The 14,089-nt window shown below is 40.4% G+C and overlaps 2 protein-coding genes across 2 annotated transcripts in view; both read left to right on the forward strand.

Moving 5' to 3' along the window:
* On the forward strand, positions 1-3,532 carry b3galt8 (beta-1,3-galactosyltransferase 8). The gene has a single exon (XM_073466605.1). It carries the CDS (start codon positions 92-94, stop codon positions 1,049-1,051), a length of 960 nt encoding a protein of 319 aa, XP_073322706.1. The 5' UTR covers positions 1-91; the 3' UTR covers positions 1,052-3,532.
* A 5,282-nt stretch (positions 3,533-8,814) lies between these two features.
* Positions 8,815-14,089, forward strand: part of LOC140996248 (dual specificity testis-specific protein kinase 1) — a 34,462-nt gene continuing 29,187 nt past the window's right edge. Inside the window, exon 1 of the mRNA XM_073466581.1 lies at positions 8,815-9,045. The gene's annotated coding sequence lies outside the window, so the exon portion shown is untranslated. The remainder of the gene's footprint in view (positions 9,046-14,089) is intronic.

Here is a 14,089-nt window from a genome sequence, read left to right on the forward strand (position 1 = left end):
CCTCCGGACAGAATGCTGCGTGACTTCCCGGTTTGCACTGTTTCATGTCGGATCTGGACCGGGACGACAGAGTGAACAGGACACTGAGGCAATGAGGATAACTTGTTTGTGGAGGTTAGTGAAGTTACTGACGGTGTCAGCTGTGTTCGTCCTGTCTGCTCAGGTCTTAAGAGTAACTCTGAGTAAACATCCGCCAAAGCCAAGTCCCCTGCCCGCCGAGCAGTACAGGCTCATATCCCCTGAGACATACCTGTATATTCTCAACCAGCCTGCAGTATGCAAGGACAGAAACCCCTTCCTGGTTTTTATGGTCCCAGTTGCTCCTCTGGAAGCTGCAGCCAGGGAGGCTGTCAGGAGAACATGGGGAGCTCCAGGTCAGGACAGCCTGACTCTGTTCTATGTGGGGCTGCCTGAGGGGGGGCAGGTGTCCAGCATCCAGGACACGCTGGAGGAAGAGAGTAGGAGACATGCAGACATCATCCAGATGAACTTCCAGGACAGTTACAAGAACCTGACTATCAAGACCATGATGATGATGAACTGGCTGGCAGTCCACTGTCCAAACGCCTCCTACGCAATGAAGGTGGACGCTGACATCTTTGTGAATGTCTTCTACCTCATCAGACGTCTGAGGAGCTCCCCCAGGCAGGACTTCATCACAGGGTCTGTGATAGCTGATGGCAGACCGAGGAGGGACGCTAACAGCAAATGGCACGTGTCAGAGGAGTTGTATCCCGAGGACAGCTTTCCTTGGTATGTGTCCGGAGCTGGCTACGTCTTTTCTGCAGACCTGGCCTCCAGGATCTCCTGGGCATCCAGGTTTGTCCAGATGATCCCCCTGGAGGACGTCTACATAGGGCTGTGTCTGCGTGTGCTGGGGGTGGAGCCAGTGTACTCCCGCAGCCTGCTGACTCTCAGGAACCTGTTTGAAATCAGGAAGTTGGAGTACGACAGGTGCACTTTTGCCAAACTGGTCATTGTTAACGGCTTTAATCCATCAGAGCTGTTGCACATTTGGCAAGACTTCTCTAAAGGCCATAGGAGCTGCTGACAGCAAACTTTACTAAGCATGAGAGCTTGAAACAAAGTTTCAGATAATGAAAGAAGCAGCCTGCTGTAAAGGAAAGAAAGCCATGTGACACACAGCCATGGGGGGTGGGGCTGTTCAGGTGAAAGGGGAGGTGGGTTTTAGTTATATTCATAAACATAAAGAAAGATGGAAAGAAAAAGATATCTGTTAATCATCAGGAAACTATCATTGATCAACTCAATTAATCAGTTTGTCAAACAGCAAAACATTAATTGACAACAGTTTTGATAATCAGTCAATCCTTTAAGCCACTGGCTCCTAACTGGTCCGGACCGCCTAATGAGACAGGAAATAGACATTTTGACATGTAATGATAAGAAAAGCTCAGGTGTGTGTGCCTATAAATGCCTATATAAATATAAACTGTCCGTCACCTGTGGGCAAAAGTCAAAAGCATGTGTCGACAGGAGGCCGACTGCAGATTTAAACAGCTTACAAATCCCAGACATATGCAACATGTCACATGAGGAGGCACAGCCTTATTGTTAGGGTCACAAGCCTAAAGGTTGGGAATGAAGTCAGACCTCAGGCAGAAATGCAGGAAACGTGTCAGTACCAGCTTCTCAAATGTGAGAATTTGCAGGATGAGACATGCAATTTGTAAACAACCATAACCAGGCTCTGGGAAACTGGACATTAATCACTCATTTCTGATTTTTCATAGACTAAATGATGAATGAAAAAACAATTGACACATCAAATGATGCTTAAAAAATAGGGCTGCAATTAATTCTGGATTATTTTCTTGATTAAATAATGAATGTCTGAGAAATGCCCATCACAATTTGACACTTGACTCTTTATAATATCATTTTTTTATTGACATATTTTGAAAATAACATAAACCACACATACATCAGAACCCACAGCCCAACTTAAACACACACTCCACATGCACTAGCACCTGGGTTTAGTGCAAACAGACATGATCCGATCAATACAAAAGGAGTCAGACTGAGTCAAAATGTTGCATTAAGGGACATCAGGGTTCCTCCATTCATGCTGACATTTATTCATGCTGACATTCTCCATGTGTTTCCAGGTTGACATGACATGAAGTGTCTTGTTTTGTCGAACAACACTCCAGAATTTCACATTATTGTCTCCAGAAAGCAAAGGAATCCTCATAATTGAGAAGCTGAAAACTAAATAATTTTTGGTTTAAGTGATTATCAGGGAATTTAACCGATCGGTCACTGTTAGATGGTAAAGAATGTTGCTCTAAAGTAATTAGTGGACTCAATCGATGAAAACTTCAATCAGCTGAATTTTCAATTGTTTACAGGATTAAAAAGAAAATACACTGAAACCTGTTTTCAAATATGAGCATTTGCTGCTTGACTCTCTTTTATAGCATTGTGAATTGAATATCTTTGTGTTTTAGATTTTGGTTGGACAGAAATAGTGATGGGATATTTCATCAGTTTCCAACATTTTCTAGACAAATCAATTGATCAAAAATCGTTAATCATTTTGTCTATAAAATGTTAGAAAATAGTAAACAGTTACCATCACAGTTTACCAGAGGCCAAAGTGACGTCTTCACATTGCTGGCTTTATCTGAGCAACAGTCCAAAACCCAAAGATGTTCAGGTTACAGTCACATCAGTAACATCAGATACGAGTGACCTGTGTTGTCTGCGGCACTATATTTTCTACATCATCACCAAGAAGCTGACAGTGTTTGGCACTTTTTGCTTGAAAATGGACTCAAGCCATTAATGGATAAAACAGTGGTAGATTATTCTTCTGTTGTTAATCGATCAATCAGCTCTAATAGATAATAACTGTTAGCTGCAGCCTTAAAAGATGTATGTATGTTGCGACTTCTGTCACATGCAGTTTGAATGACCAGAGAGGAGGCAACGCTCCCTGAGTCCACGACAGAGACCAGACGTTTACTGCAGGCAGTCACGGTGCTTTGACTTCTTTATCCCGAGTGCTGAAAAAGTCACATCATTTTAACCACTATAGGTCCGTCCTGTAGGTGGCTAGATGACAACATGTATTCTCAGAATTTGCAGTTTACACCAAAGACTCTTTGAAAATACATCAGTTTTACCGCCATTGTACAAGTGCCTGATATGTTTGCAGTGTAGTACATGGAGCCAGATTACCCAGCAAACATAGTGTTTATAATAAAACATAAAAGCAGCTCTCTACATTGCACTACTACAATATAATACAAAGAGCTTTACATAATATAGGCATTACAGAATCACCTGCAGCATATATGTCAGAGTAGTGTGCCTATTTTATTTATAATGTGCCTATTAATGTACAGTATGTATCATATGACAGTGTGCCTATTTATGTGTTGTAGTTGCACATGACAACCAGTTGGTGGCAGTATGTGCCAGCAGATAACGTGGAGGCTACACTTGATTTTGCAGATGGATATTGCCATTCATTCAGTGCCTAATGTGACCTATACTCAGACCTATAGACAACAGTAATTATAAAGAATTTTGCTCTCTGAAAAATATTGAATTGTGTTTTTATTCTTTCACCCATTTCCTTTTACTGTAACAGTTCCTCATGGATTTGCAGTACACCCCACCAATGGATACTAAAGCCTCAACATATTTTATATTCAAACTGTATCAGTCATGTACTGAATCAAACACAGTATGCATTGAAATGCTTAGTGACTTAGTTATTTCTTCTTATAAAAAGCAAACTTCGGCAAAAGCAAATAGAAAAACATCAAACAGAAGCAGTGCAGTAATAGTCCAGGCAGTCTGTGCTTTGACCCAGGCTCATTCTAGGCTTTATGTCCCTCGGGACAACCAAAGAGCTGATTAAAGGCAGGGCTGTTTCTAGCTTTGTTGGGGCCCTATGTGAAATGTTGTTCTGGGGCCTCTATTTTGTGAAACTATGTTGGGGGTATTCCAAACACAATCACTGTTATATGCATCTGTGCATAAATCATTATTTGTTCCATCAAATTCACTTTGTTTTATTAATGTCATTAATGTGGTGCCAATCACATCTGCCAGCACAGCAGCCATCAGATACTCCTCCTCTGTGCCTGCAGTGTCATTGAGACTGCAACTTCAGTTTTATTTCTAAAAATAATACATTCAGAACATGATTCCAAGTAACACATATTTCAAACATAAGTACATCTTTCAAGAGCAGCAATGAAGAACAGTGATGTTTACCTCAAAAAGCCCCTATATAAGCTAATACCTCTCTGGAAACATAACGCGTATCTTTGTTATGTTATTAATTATTCATGAAAATTTGGCAGCTCTCTTTAATACACAATACGTTCTAAGCAGCATTTTTCAATATGACTGTGTCATGAAGTCAGCTGTTCCAAGTTCCTCAGCATTATTGCTTTTCAATCATGTCTCACAACCTACAGACAGCTTTCATTTTAGCTTGTTCTTTTTGTAAATCTATAACTACCACTTTCTGGGACAAACAGGACAGGATATGGGATTTTTAGGACATCTGGTCACCGCTGCAACAAGGTGCTCTCCCCATTGCTATTAGACACACCTGATGTCAGTTGAATCGATCAGTTCCACCACCCATTCATATCACTATTGTGTTTCAGCGTTGTTGGGTTTTTTTTTGTATTACAGGTTTTTGTAAATGTTATGTTTAAATATGCAAATGGATTTCATATAGAAGAGACCTTGGAGTCTCCCACATGCCTTTGGGTGAACTCTAGTCCAGATCTAATGAGCTTTCTTCAACAGTGGCTCTCTCTTGTCCACTCTCCCATAAAGCTTTGACTGGTGAAGAACCCAGGCAACAGTTGTTGTATGCAGAGTCTCTCCCAGCTCAGCTGTTGAAGCATTTAACTCCTTCAGAGTAGTCAAAGGTGTTTTGGTGGCCTCCCTCATTACGGTCACTCAGTTTGTGAGGACGGCCTGCAGGCAGATTTACATATGTGCCACATTCCTTCCATTTCTTAATGATGGATTTAAATGAACTCCAGGGGATGTTCAGTGACTTGGAAATGTTTTTGTATCCATCCCCTGACTTATACTTTTCAATAACCTTTTGACAGAGATGCTTGGAGTGTTTTTTTGTCTTCATGGTGTAATTGTAGCCAGGAGTACTGATCAACCAGTGACTGGACCTTCAGACACAGGTGTCTTTATACTACAGTCACTGGAGACACATTCACTGAACTCAGGTGATCTCCACTTCATTAATTTAGTCACTTTAAAGGGGGTGAATACTTATGCAATCACTTATTTTACATTATATATTTTTAATTAATTGACATTACTTTGTAGAAATTTGTTTTCACTTTGACATTTAAGATTTTTTTTTGTCAAAAAAGCCAAATTATATAAACCATGATTCCATTTATAAAAGCAATAAAAGGGGAAATACGTGAATACTTTTTACAGGCACTGTACATGTTTACCTCAATATACAAGTTTTCAAGACATTTCTTTATTATGATGTAATGACTTGTTTTTAGTTACACCTACATTACAACTGAATGTTTAAGATATGATAAGACCTTGAAAATTGATTGACTGAAAATGCTTTAGATAATCCTCATATCAGTGACAGATCATCTGTAGAGGGTGAGTTAGTACTGATTTCTGCTTTAAAAAATGCCTTGTATATGAAATCAACAGATTGGATAAACAGCAGAAGGTAAGAGCATTACATGCTGTGGAATGGCTGGCCTGCTGGCTGATGCCTGCAGCAGAACCAGTGAGTTGGCTGAAAGTAGATGGCTGCTTGCTTCACGATTCACCATTGTGTCTGATTGTCAGCAGATGGCAGCCTTACAGCCTTTTCTGTTAGAAAACACATGTTGATACTGATCAGCTCTTTTGCAACAAGCCTGTGAACAAGTCGAACAAGTCTGCATGTTTAATATTTCCTTCCTTCTGGTTTAGAATGCTTCCATTGCCTCTGGTTTTTTGAAGTACTCTTCTCCCTGTTTTCTAAGAGCACCTGACACAGTTTGTATTTACATTGTATAACACAGAGCATCATACCTTTTCCTTACCTATTTGATTGTTAATATACACGAGTGCAGCTTAAACGGCTGCAGGCAAATTACAATGTGGTGTTTTACTGCCACCACCTAACAAAGAGAGGAGCTGGATGAATACAGCCTTTAGAAAGTGCTAGATTTAGAGGTAGGCATTGTATCATTTACTAATGTGATTTTGGTTAATATAATATTGTGATGAAGCTGATGTGGTCTCTCTTCCCGCCTTCTTCTGTAGTGACTGTGGCCAAAGTGTACAACTTTACAAAACTGGGCACACTTAGTAACTCAGAGGTGTGGGTATGAGTAATCATTAAAGGTGCACCAATCGTTATCAACTGATATACGATGTAAAAAGTTTAATCGGTGGTCTCTATAGAACCCGATCAGAAGAGCCGATCGATAAACACAGGTGACCGTTTATCTTTGCGCTGCACGCCTCAGGACTCTGCTGCTCACTGGCTGCTAACCGCTAACTAACTTCCCTCCTGCCAAAACCAATACACGTTTTCAGTGGTTGGTTCTTGGTTTAACCAGCGCAACATAGTAGCAAGTTCCTGCCAGCAAGCCGTTAGTGACTGAGGGGAGAGATGGACTGGTACCGTGGAACAATTCTTGTATCGTTAGGTAGTAATTATAACTAGCACTGACACAGTGCTGTGGAAAGAGATAACGACGCTAACAGCAGGAGAAGACGTCCTTTTCAATTTCTCATTTGGGATTGTCTGTTTCTGATAAGTATATTTTCTGTCGTCCTGCGTGGGAGGAGGAAGCAACGCTGTTTGTTTCAAGCCTTACAGCATGAGAGCTAACAGCAACCAGAGCTAACAGCTGACTGAGCTAACAGCGACCAGAGCTAACAGCTGACTAGCTAACAGCAACCAGAGCTAAGAGCTGACTGAGCTAACAGCTTACAGCGGAGGCACACAGCGGGACTGAGAGTTTCTGTTCACAGGAACATGAAGTGTGAAACAGTGAACTGCAGTTTAATGTGACAACACAAGTTTACACTAAATAAGTGGACTGAAGTAGACTACTTCTGCAGAGTACAGTTGACTTTGAGTTTGGAGTTATAGACACTTCACATCAGTGTACACATACACACACACACACACACACATATATATATATATATATATATATATATATATATATATATATATATACACATACATACATATATACATACATATATACATACATATATATGTATTGCATGTGATCAGCTTCTCTCTTCTCTTTTCCCCCGCATCTCCATCCGTCCATCTCCTGTCTCTGAATACACTGTCATCTGTCGGGCTCAAATGCTACAGAAACGTTGAAAAAAGAAAAGAACAAATATGGGCTACCTATGGATTACTGTCATAACAACAAAAATAAAGTCATCTTGCATTAGAAACTAATTTCATCTGTGTTTTGGTTTGGCCACCAACAGCACTTTACATATGACTGTTTTTTACATTAAAGGGCATAGCTTTGTTTCATTTCATTTGTTTCTTTTATGCATCAATTCATGGAACATTTTCAGGAAATCACAAAATTCAGGCCTGAGGTGACAATTTAAAATATGATGTAATGCAGTAAGGCTCGCAGGCCGTCTGCTTGCTTTTTAATATTTATTCTCTGTGTAGGCGTGATATCCCCTCCGTCTTCTTTTGTGTCTTTTGTTCGGGGGAAGTACATGTGGCACTCTATTCACAACAATGACGGATTAAGGTAATTCATTCTGTCAGAAACCTCTGGACTTTAATTGCTCATATGTGTTACAACAAGATGTCTGCTCGGGTTCAGAACATTCTGCACATTCAAAACACATCCCACATATCTACATCTCCACCGTGTCATTCAGGGTGACTGAAAACAGCACATTTAGATCATAACTTTAAAACACTTATCAAACTATATGACACCTTGTTCAAGCCTCCAAATAGTTCTGGAAAATTAAAACTTTAGGTTTCAAAGTCAAAATCTACACACAAGTCGAGACAGTAGGAATCATAGAACAATCACAAGTCAGCTTTACATTTCCTTCATGGGGTCAAGCCAAACAGGCGTAAATATGAATATACATTTGTTGGTGAACTCTAAACTGTCAGCTCCGCCATAGTTCTCACAAGCAGCCTCCATTTTGTGATTTACATGAAGTCAGCTCCGGCTCAGCAGCCTCGATGAGCCTGTATTGTTGTGCTTCTCATTTTACCATGTTGAGCTCTCTTCCATTCTGCACAGTGTCCTGTGTCTGTTATTTGTGTGCCTTCTGTTCCAGTCTATTCATTCCCACACTGAGTGACTGAGTGGGAGTCGATGCTCTGGGCCAGAGCTCTGCATTGTGCAAATCACTCCCACCTCTACACTGTGCCGAATCCAGATACTTCTGATGAGCACAAACAGCTTTCAGAGGAGAGACTGCACGTCTGTTTCCAGTCATCATCATCCAACATTATACACTGATGAAGACTCACTGCTGTTTTTATGAGCTGTTCCTAATGTGTGGCTGCGTGGGGACCTGGAGGGGTCCTGAAGGGGTCCTGGGTTCAAAAGGTTCAATAATAGATATTAATAGAGAGGAATTGATGAATACATAAAACATCTGCTATCAACTAAAACCCAAACATCACTGTGTGAAAATCTACACGAGTTGAACACTCACACCACCCACCCACCTGCTCCTCCGCTCCGGCCTCCTCTGCTCGTGGGTGGAGTTCCATCTCCCGACGCGCTGGTGAGGCAGCGCGTAAAATACGCTTTCACACCAGCGAGGCTCGTTTCAGCAGCGCGTCCACGCTGAAGTGATCTGCAGGAGGTGAAGTGATCTGCAGGAGGTGAAGGGAGCTGCAGGAGGGGAACCAGCAGAGCAGAGGTGTTCAAACCACCGCGACTTCCTGCACAAACAACACCAGAACGGAACTAAGATGTTTAACACCTCAGAGAGAATATAACCTGAACTCCTTCTGACCGACAGCGACGGGACCGAGTGTGTGTGAGTACTGCACTGTGTTGTCTTCTGTCTGTACAAAGTTTCAGAACATATACCCAAAATGTCAGAACCAGAGAGTGGGCTTTATTTAAAATGGTTGGAGTTTATGTAGGTCCATACATGAGAGAACAATCTCAAGTGTGTTGATACTATCATATATAACAATGATTGTATGATAAATAACAACATCCGAATTTTCAATGTAAAAGCGAGCTCATATTACAGGTTCACTGCAGGCAGGAGAAGGATGAGCCTGCTAGAGTAAGCGCACATTTTCTTTTCAATGTAGTATATCGACACGACACAGAAAGACTGTGATCGTGACAGCGTGCAGTGGTTCCGAACCTGAAAGGGGTCCAAAAATAAATCCATGGAAAACCAGAAAAAAACACTACACCCAGATAGAGCTGGGCATGTGGAAACAACTATAATCGTGTTTTTTCCCTCATATTGATCGATATTTATCACGACATATAACTCGATCATGCTGCCAGTCTGCAGACTGTAATGGCTGAAGTCTGAACAAACCACATGTTTATTATTTCAACTTTAGAAAAGTTTATTGACAAAAAATAGTAATGTAAACATTTAACTGTGCAACTAATATTTATTTGGGACTAGATTCACAACTCTCACATGTTTTGGAAATGTGAGTATGAAGTGCAACATTACATAATGTAAACATTTAACTGCGCAAACCTCTGCCTGAAGTTAGTTTGACTTCACTACTGAACACCATCTCATGTTCCTCTGGCGGCAGCAAACATCTCACATGTTTATACAACAAAGTGATCCAGAGTGGATCACAACAGTCCTGCATGTTTAGGCACAACTGTAAAATAAAATAAAGTAATATTCATCATGCAGTGTTTCCCACACAGTGATTTATTTGTGGCAGTCCACCACAATATCTACATTAGCTGCCACTTATTGATTTTCTATTTTTGGAGCTGCACTTCTGTTCTCACTCACTCAAGACAGCTCATCCGTCAGTGAATAGCATGATGTTACATACTATGATACAGTGGATGGCGGTGTGGTTTTTAGTCCGCTGGTAATACCAACGAAGAGGAGGAGCATTTAAAGTGAAACTCTCGCCAAAATGCAACCTAGGCTTTTTTTGTGAATGTGTTTGAGTCAAACCTTCATGTAAAAGCATAATGACGACGAAAAAGCCACTTTTAAGATTTACCTTATTTTCGTTTTTGGGTCAAACTCATTTTCAATGGCGTGCTAGGGGCAACATTATGGTAGCATTAAAATCGCTATTTTTAAAACACTAAGAAGACTCGACACAACATGAAACTTTGCTCGTAGCATCACCAGGGTCTCTACACATGAACACGAGCATTGACAACATTGTTTGTGTACACAGAGTTTACTAAAAAGAAGGTTTTTGAACAACTCATGCTAGCAGTAGCCTGCTCCGCTCGCCGCCATCCTACCAGTCGAGAAGCGTCAATCCCTGAATGCGACGTAACATGGAGGAAAGCTCCATGTTACATTGCACTCGGGGACTCGGGTTCCTTCGCAAAAAAAGCCTAGGTTGCATTTTGGCGAGAGTTTCACTTTAACGCTGTTGGCTTGACCGGAACTTCCTCTCCAAAGGAGACGGCTCGCCTCATCATCAGGATCAAGCCCCCAGGAGGAGCGCCAGGCCTTTGAGCCAGTTTTTGTAGTGGCCAAGCCGTGTTATTACATCGTCACGTGATGCACTGTGTCTGTCTCGTTTCATTCTGTCCAATAAAATTTGGAAAGTCTAGAATAGCCGTACGATTAAATTATTTTATCCCCATTCAAGTTAGCCGGGCGCTAAACCGGAAGTTAGCTGGCTCGGTCCTTGGTTGTGGTCGCGTTTATTTCTGCCAAGTGATAGGCTGTTAGATATGAAGTGTCACAGAAATAGTAATTAAGTATTTAACTAATTGTATGATACAATTTGGCATTAATAAATTAGTATACAAATTAATTTATGAATCTATTAATAAATAGACTAAATTACAAAGTAATTTATTATTTGATATTTTAATGGGCAATAAAAAGAGGAATTATAATAGAATTTACAAATGAAATGTTAATTCATCAATAAATAGTTCAAATTAAAAAGGGATTTACAAAAACAACATAAACAATCAATAAGTCATTTAAAAATACATTATTGAATTCATAAATAAATAATGGAATTTAAAAATCTATTTGAAAATTCAGTTCAAAAGAGAGAAATAAATAGCTGGATTAGCAAATTGAATTAAGAATACAGATTTGAATCAGGCATTTAAAAGGGCAATTTCCTGCATTTCCATTCACTTGCTGGTTTTCTATTAGCTGTTGGATTTGCCTCGTCATGTAGATTCTCCATTCAGCCTCTCCGTGACACTTTGGTGCTTGTTGTAAGTCATGTATCAGGTGTTCTCGCACAGACACGCCCCTCCAGAGCATTCAAGCGCTAGGATTGGCCAGCTGTTCAAGCGCTCAGATTGGCCAGGCACCCACTTGGCGTCACGTGATTCAGGACAAAGCTATAGACTAGTACTTTAGCAATTATGCTACCCAATTTATGATTTGTGGTGGACGAAGTACTCAGCTCTTGTACTTAAGTAAAAGTAGCAATACTGTAGTGTAGAAATACTGTGTTGCAAGTAAAAGTCCTCCGTGTGCATGTTTTTCTTACAAAGTACAAAATTATGAGCATCAAAATGTATTTCAGGTACCGTATGTACACTATACTTATCATGCAGAATGGCACATTTCAGAAATATGCATATTACTAGATTTCAATTATTCATGCATTAATGTATGTGAGGCTGAGATGAAAACGCACTGGAAGAGAATAGTTGGTGATGGATGAAAACCTAATTATTTATTGTTAATTTACTTATTTTTTCTCCTCCAGTTGAATCTATATCGTCAGTGACAGTGTAGAAAGACTCAACCGTGGTGCTCAAACTCTTGCATTGCCTCGCATGACCTTCCCCGGCCAATCTTAGTGTTCCATGGCTGGCCAACCCTGACACTTGAATGCTCCGGAGGGGTGTTTGTGAACGTAGGTGGGTTCCATAATAACGCTGCACCGACCCTTACCTTCTACTGCTTACAACTTCCGGGTCACACCAAAAAAATAATCGCAGAATTGAGACAGAAGATTTCCATGCTCGTTTTTTAGATAAAGAGTTGTTTTTTGTCTAACCCTAACCCTAACATCTGAGCTTCAGTACGTGAGCATGCAGTTTACAGCAGTAAACGTTAGGTCTTCCATGACGATGTGCTGGAGACTGCCAGTTGGCAGTCGGCAGAAGTCTTTATAGCTCAATATTTATGACATTTTACACAAAACATTAAATTGTTGAAATGAGGTCATTTCTCCTACCAGTGCAGTATGACTTTTGAGAAATAACTTCACACTAATCATTATTGTCTCTCTTTCTACGTGCAATTGAACAAATTATTTAAACGATTACACAAATTTGTGTTTTGTGCACGTTGATGATGTTTTTTTTCTGTCAGTGTGGGGCAGGGAAAATATATTAAACACTTCACAAAAAAGTCGCTGTTGCTGTGATCAGCCATTTTCTATTTACAGAGCTTACAGAGCACGACTGCTGGGTATCTGTGTAAAACACTCCCACACTTCAGATGATCGTGGGTGAGGATTTGTAGTTGCAGCTTGCTTTGACTGGGCCGGGCCTTCTTTGAATTCTGAATTCACAGATTTGATTTGCTGAGTAGCATCATAGCATAGTAGCATGATTTACAACACATGCAACATGTCACTAAGTTTCCTGCCCTAAAGCAGTAAAATTGAATAAAAAAATATATATTAGTCATAGATTGCCCAGTATACTTCACACTCAACACTGCACTTCCTGGGGACCTTAGCAATACACCAGCCAAGTGTGAAGTTACTAGGATGAACGGTTGTGAAGGACGGGGGTTCCTTCCTTTGTAATTAGTTGCTCAACTAAACTGTCATCAGAAGATGAAACTGACCTTTTTAGTGTCTTCCTTTATTTTGGTTGTCAGCGCTGTAATCAACATCATTTCCAGCAGACAGTTCTTCTCAGTAAAAAAAGTATTGAAAATCCGACATTCATCAACCATCACGTAGACAAAGTCAGCAACCAGCTGATTAACATAGAACCAGATATTTTTAATGACCTAACAGAAACCAGAAACAGAGCTAAAAGAAGAACAAATATTGCAGAAACAGAACTTGAGATTGACAATAATGCTACTGTGTCTGCTGGATGTGTAAATAGTAGAAACATTTGCCACATCAACAGTGTGACAACATGCCAATGCTGTGTTGCACCCAAGTGGCCCAAAAAGTCAATTATTGCATTATAACCAGGTTTGTGTTTGTTGTTGTTTACATCTTCTAAGATCCTCTGAAAAACAAACTGAGAAGGAAGAATTTAAGGCTGACCCGAACGATTTGAAGCTTTGAAGTTTCTACTACTGCCCCGTGGTCGTCCACATCCAAATCAATATTCCAATACTTTGGTTTTTGTGTTGTTTTTTAAGAGGAAGGAAATGTTGTGTCTACACTGAAAAAGAGGCAAAAGACTATGGCCCTGCCCTGCGCACATAAAAAACTGGTGCGTGCAGGTGATACGAGCGCACAATACATTATTTGTGAGCAGAAAACTATCCTTGTGACCTCCACTCTTGTCCTCGTCCCCCTTTTTCTACTCATATTACTAGGAAAGTATGCAAATAAATTGCAAGTTCCTCATACTTGTGGTCACACCCCAAACCCCATCAAAGCTTTGAATATTCGTGGGTAATTCTAACTAAAGCGTCAAAGTCCTATACATGGAACAACCCTGGAAAGACTCTTGAGTTGAACCCAAAGGTTTGGAGCCACTGCCGTAGGGATACAAAATCAAGTGCAGTCGCTGCAGGGTTAGTTAATTGTTACTTGAAAGAAAAATGATCTGATGTCTTAAGTTCATGTCTGCCAGTCAGTCTTTATGTTAGTTTTTGGTGTTGCTTGCTTGACAGTCCATATGTGTTGTCTGTGCTTTTGCTCATTTGCTGTTGCATGTAT

Source organism: Pagrus major, chromosome 5, assembly GCF_040436345.1.
Source record: "Pagrus major chromosome 5, Pma_NU_1.0".
NCBI lineage: Eukaryota > Metazoa > Chordata > Actinopteri > Spariformes > Sparidae > Pagrus > Pagrus major.

Excerpts from the sequence above, each read along its gene's own strand:
- b3galt8 (XM_073466605.1), top strand. The coding sequence starts at position 92 with ATGAGGATAACTTGTTTGTGGAGGTTAGTGAAGTTACTGACGGTGTCA.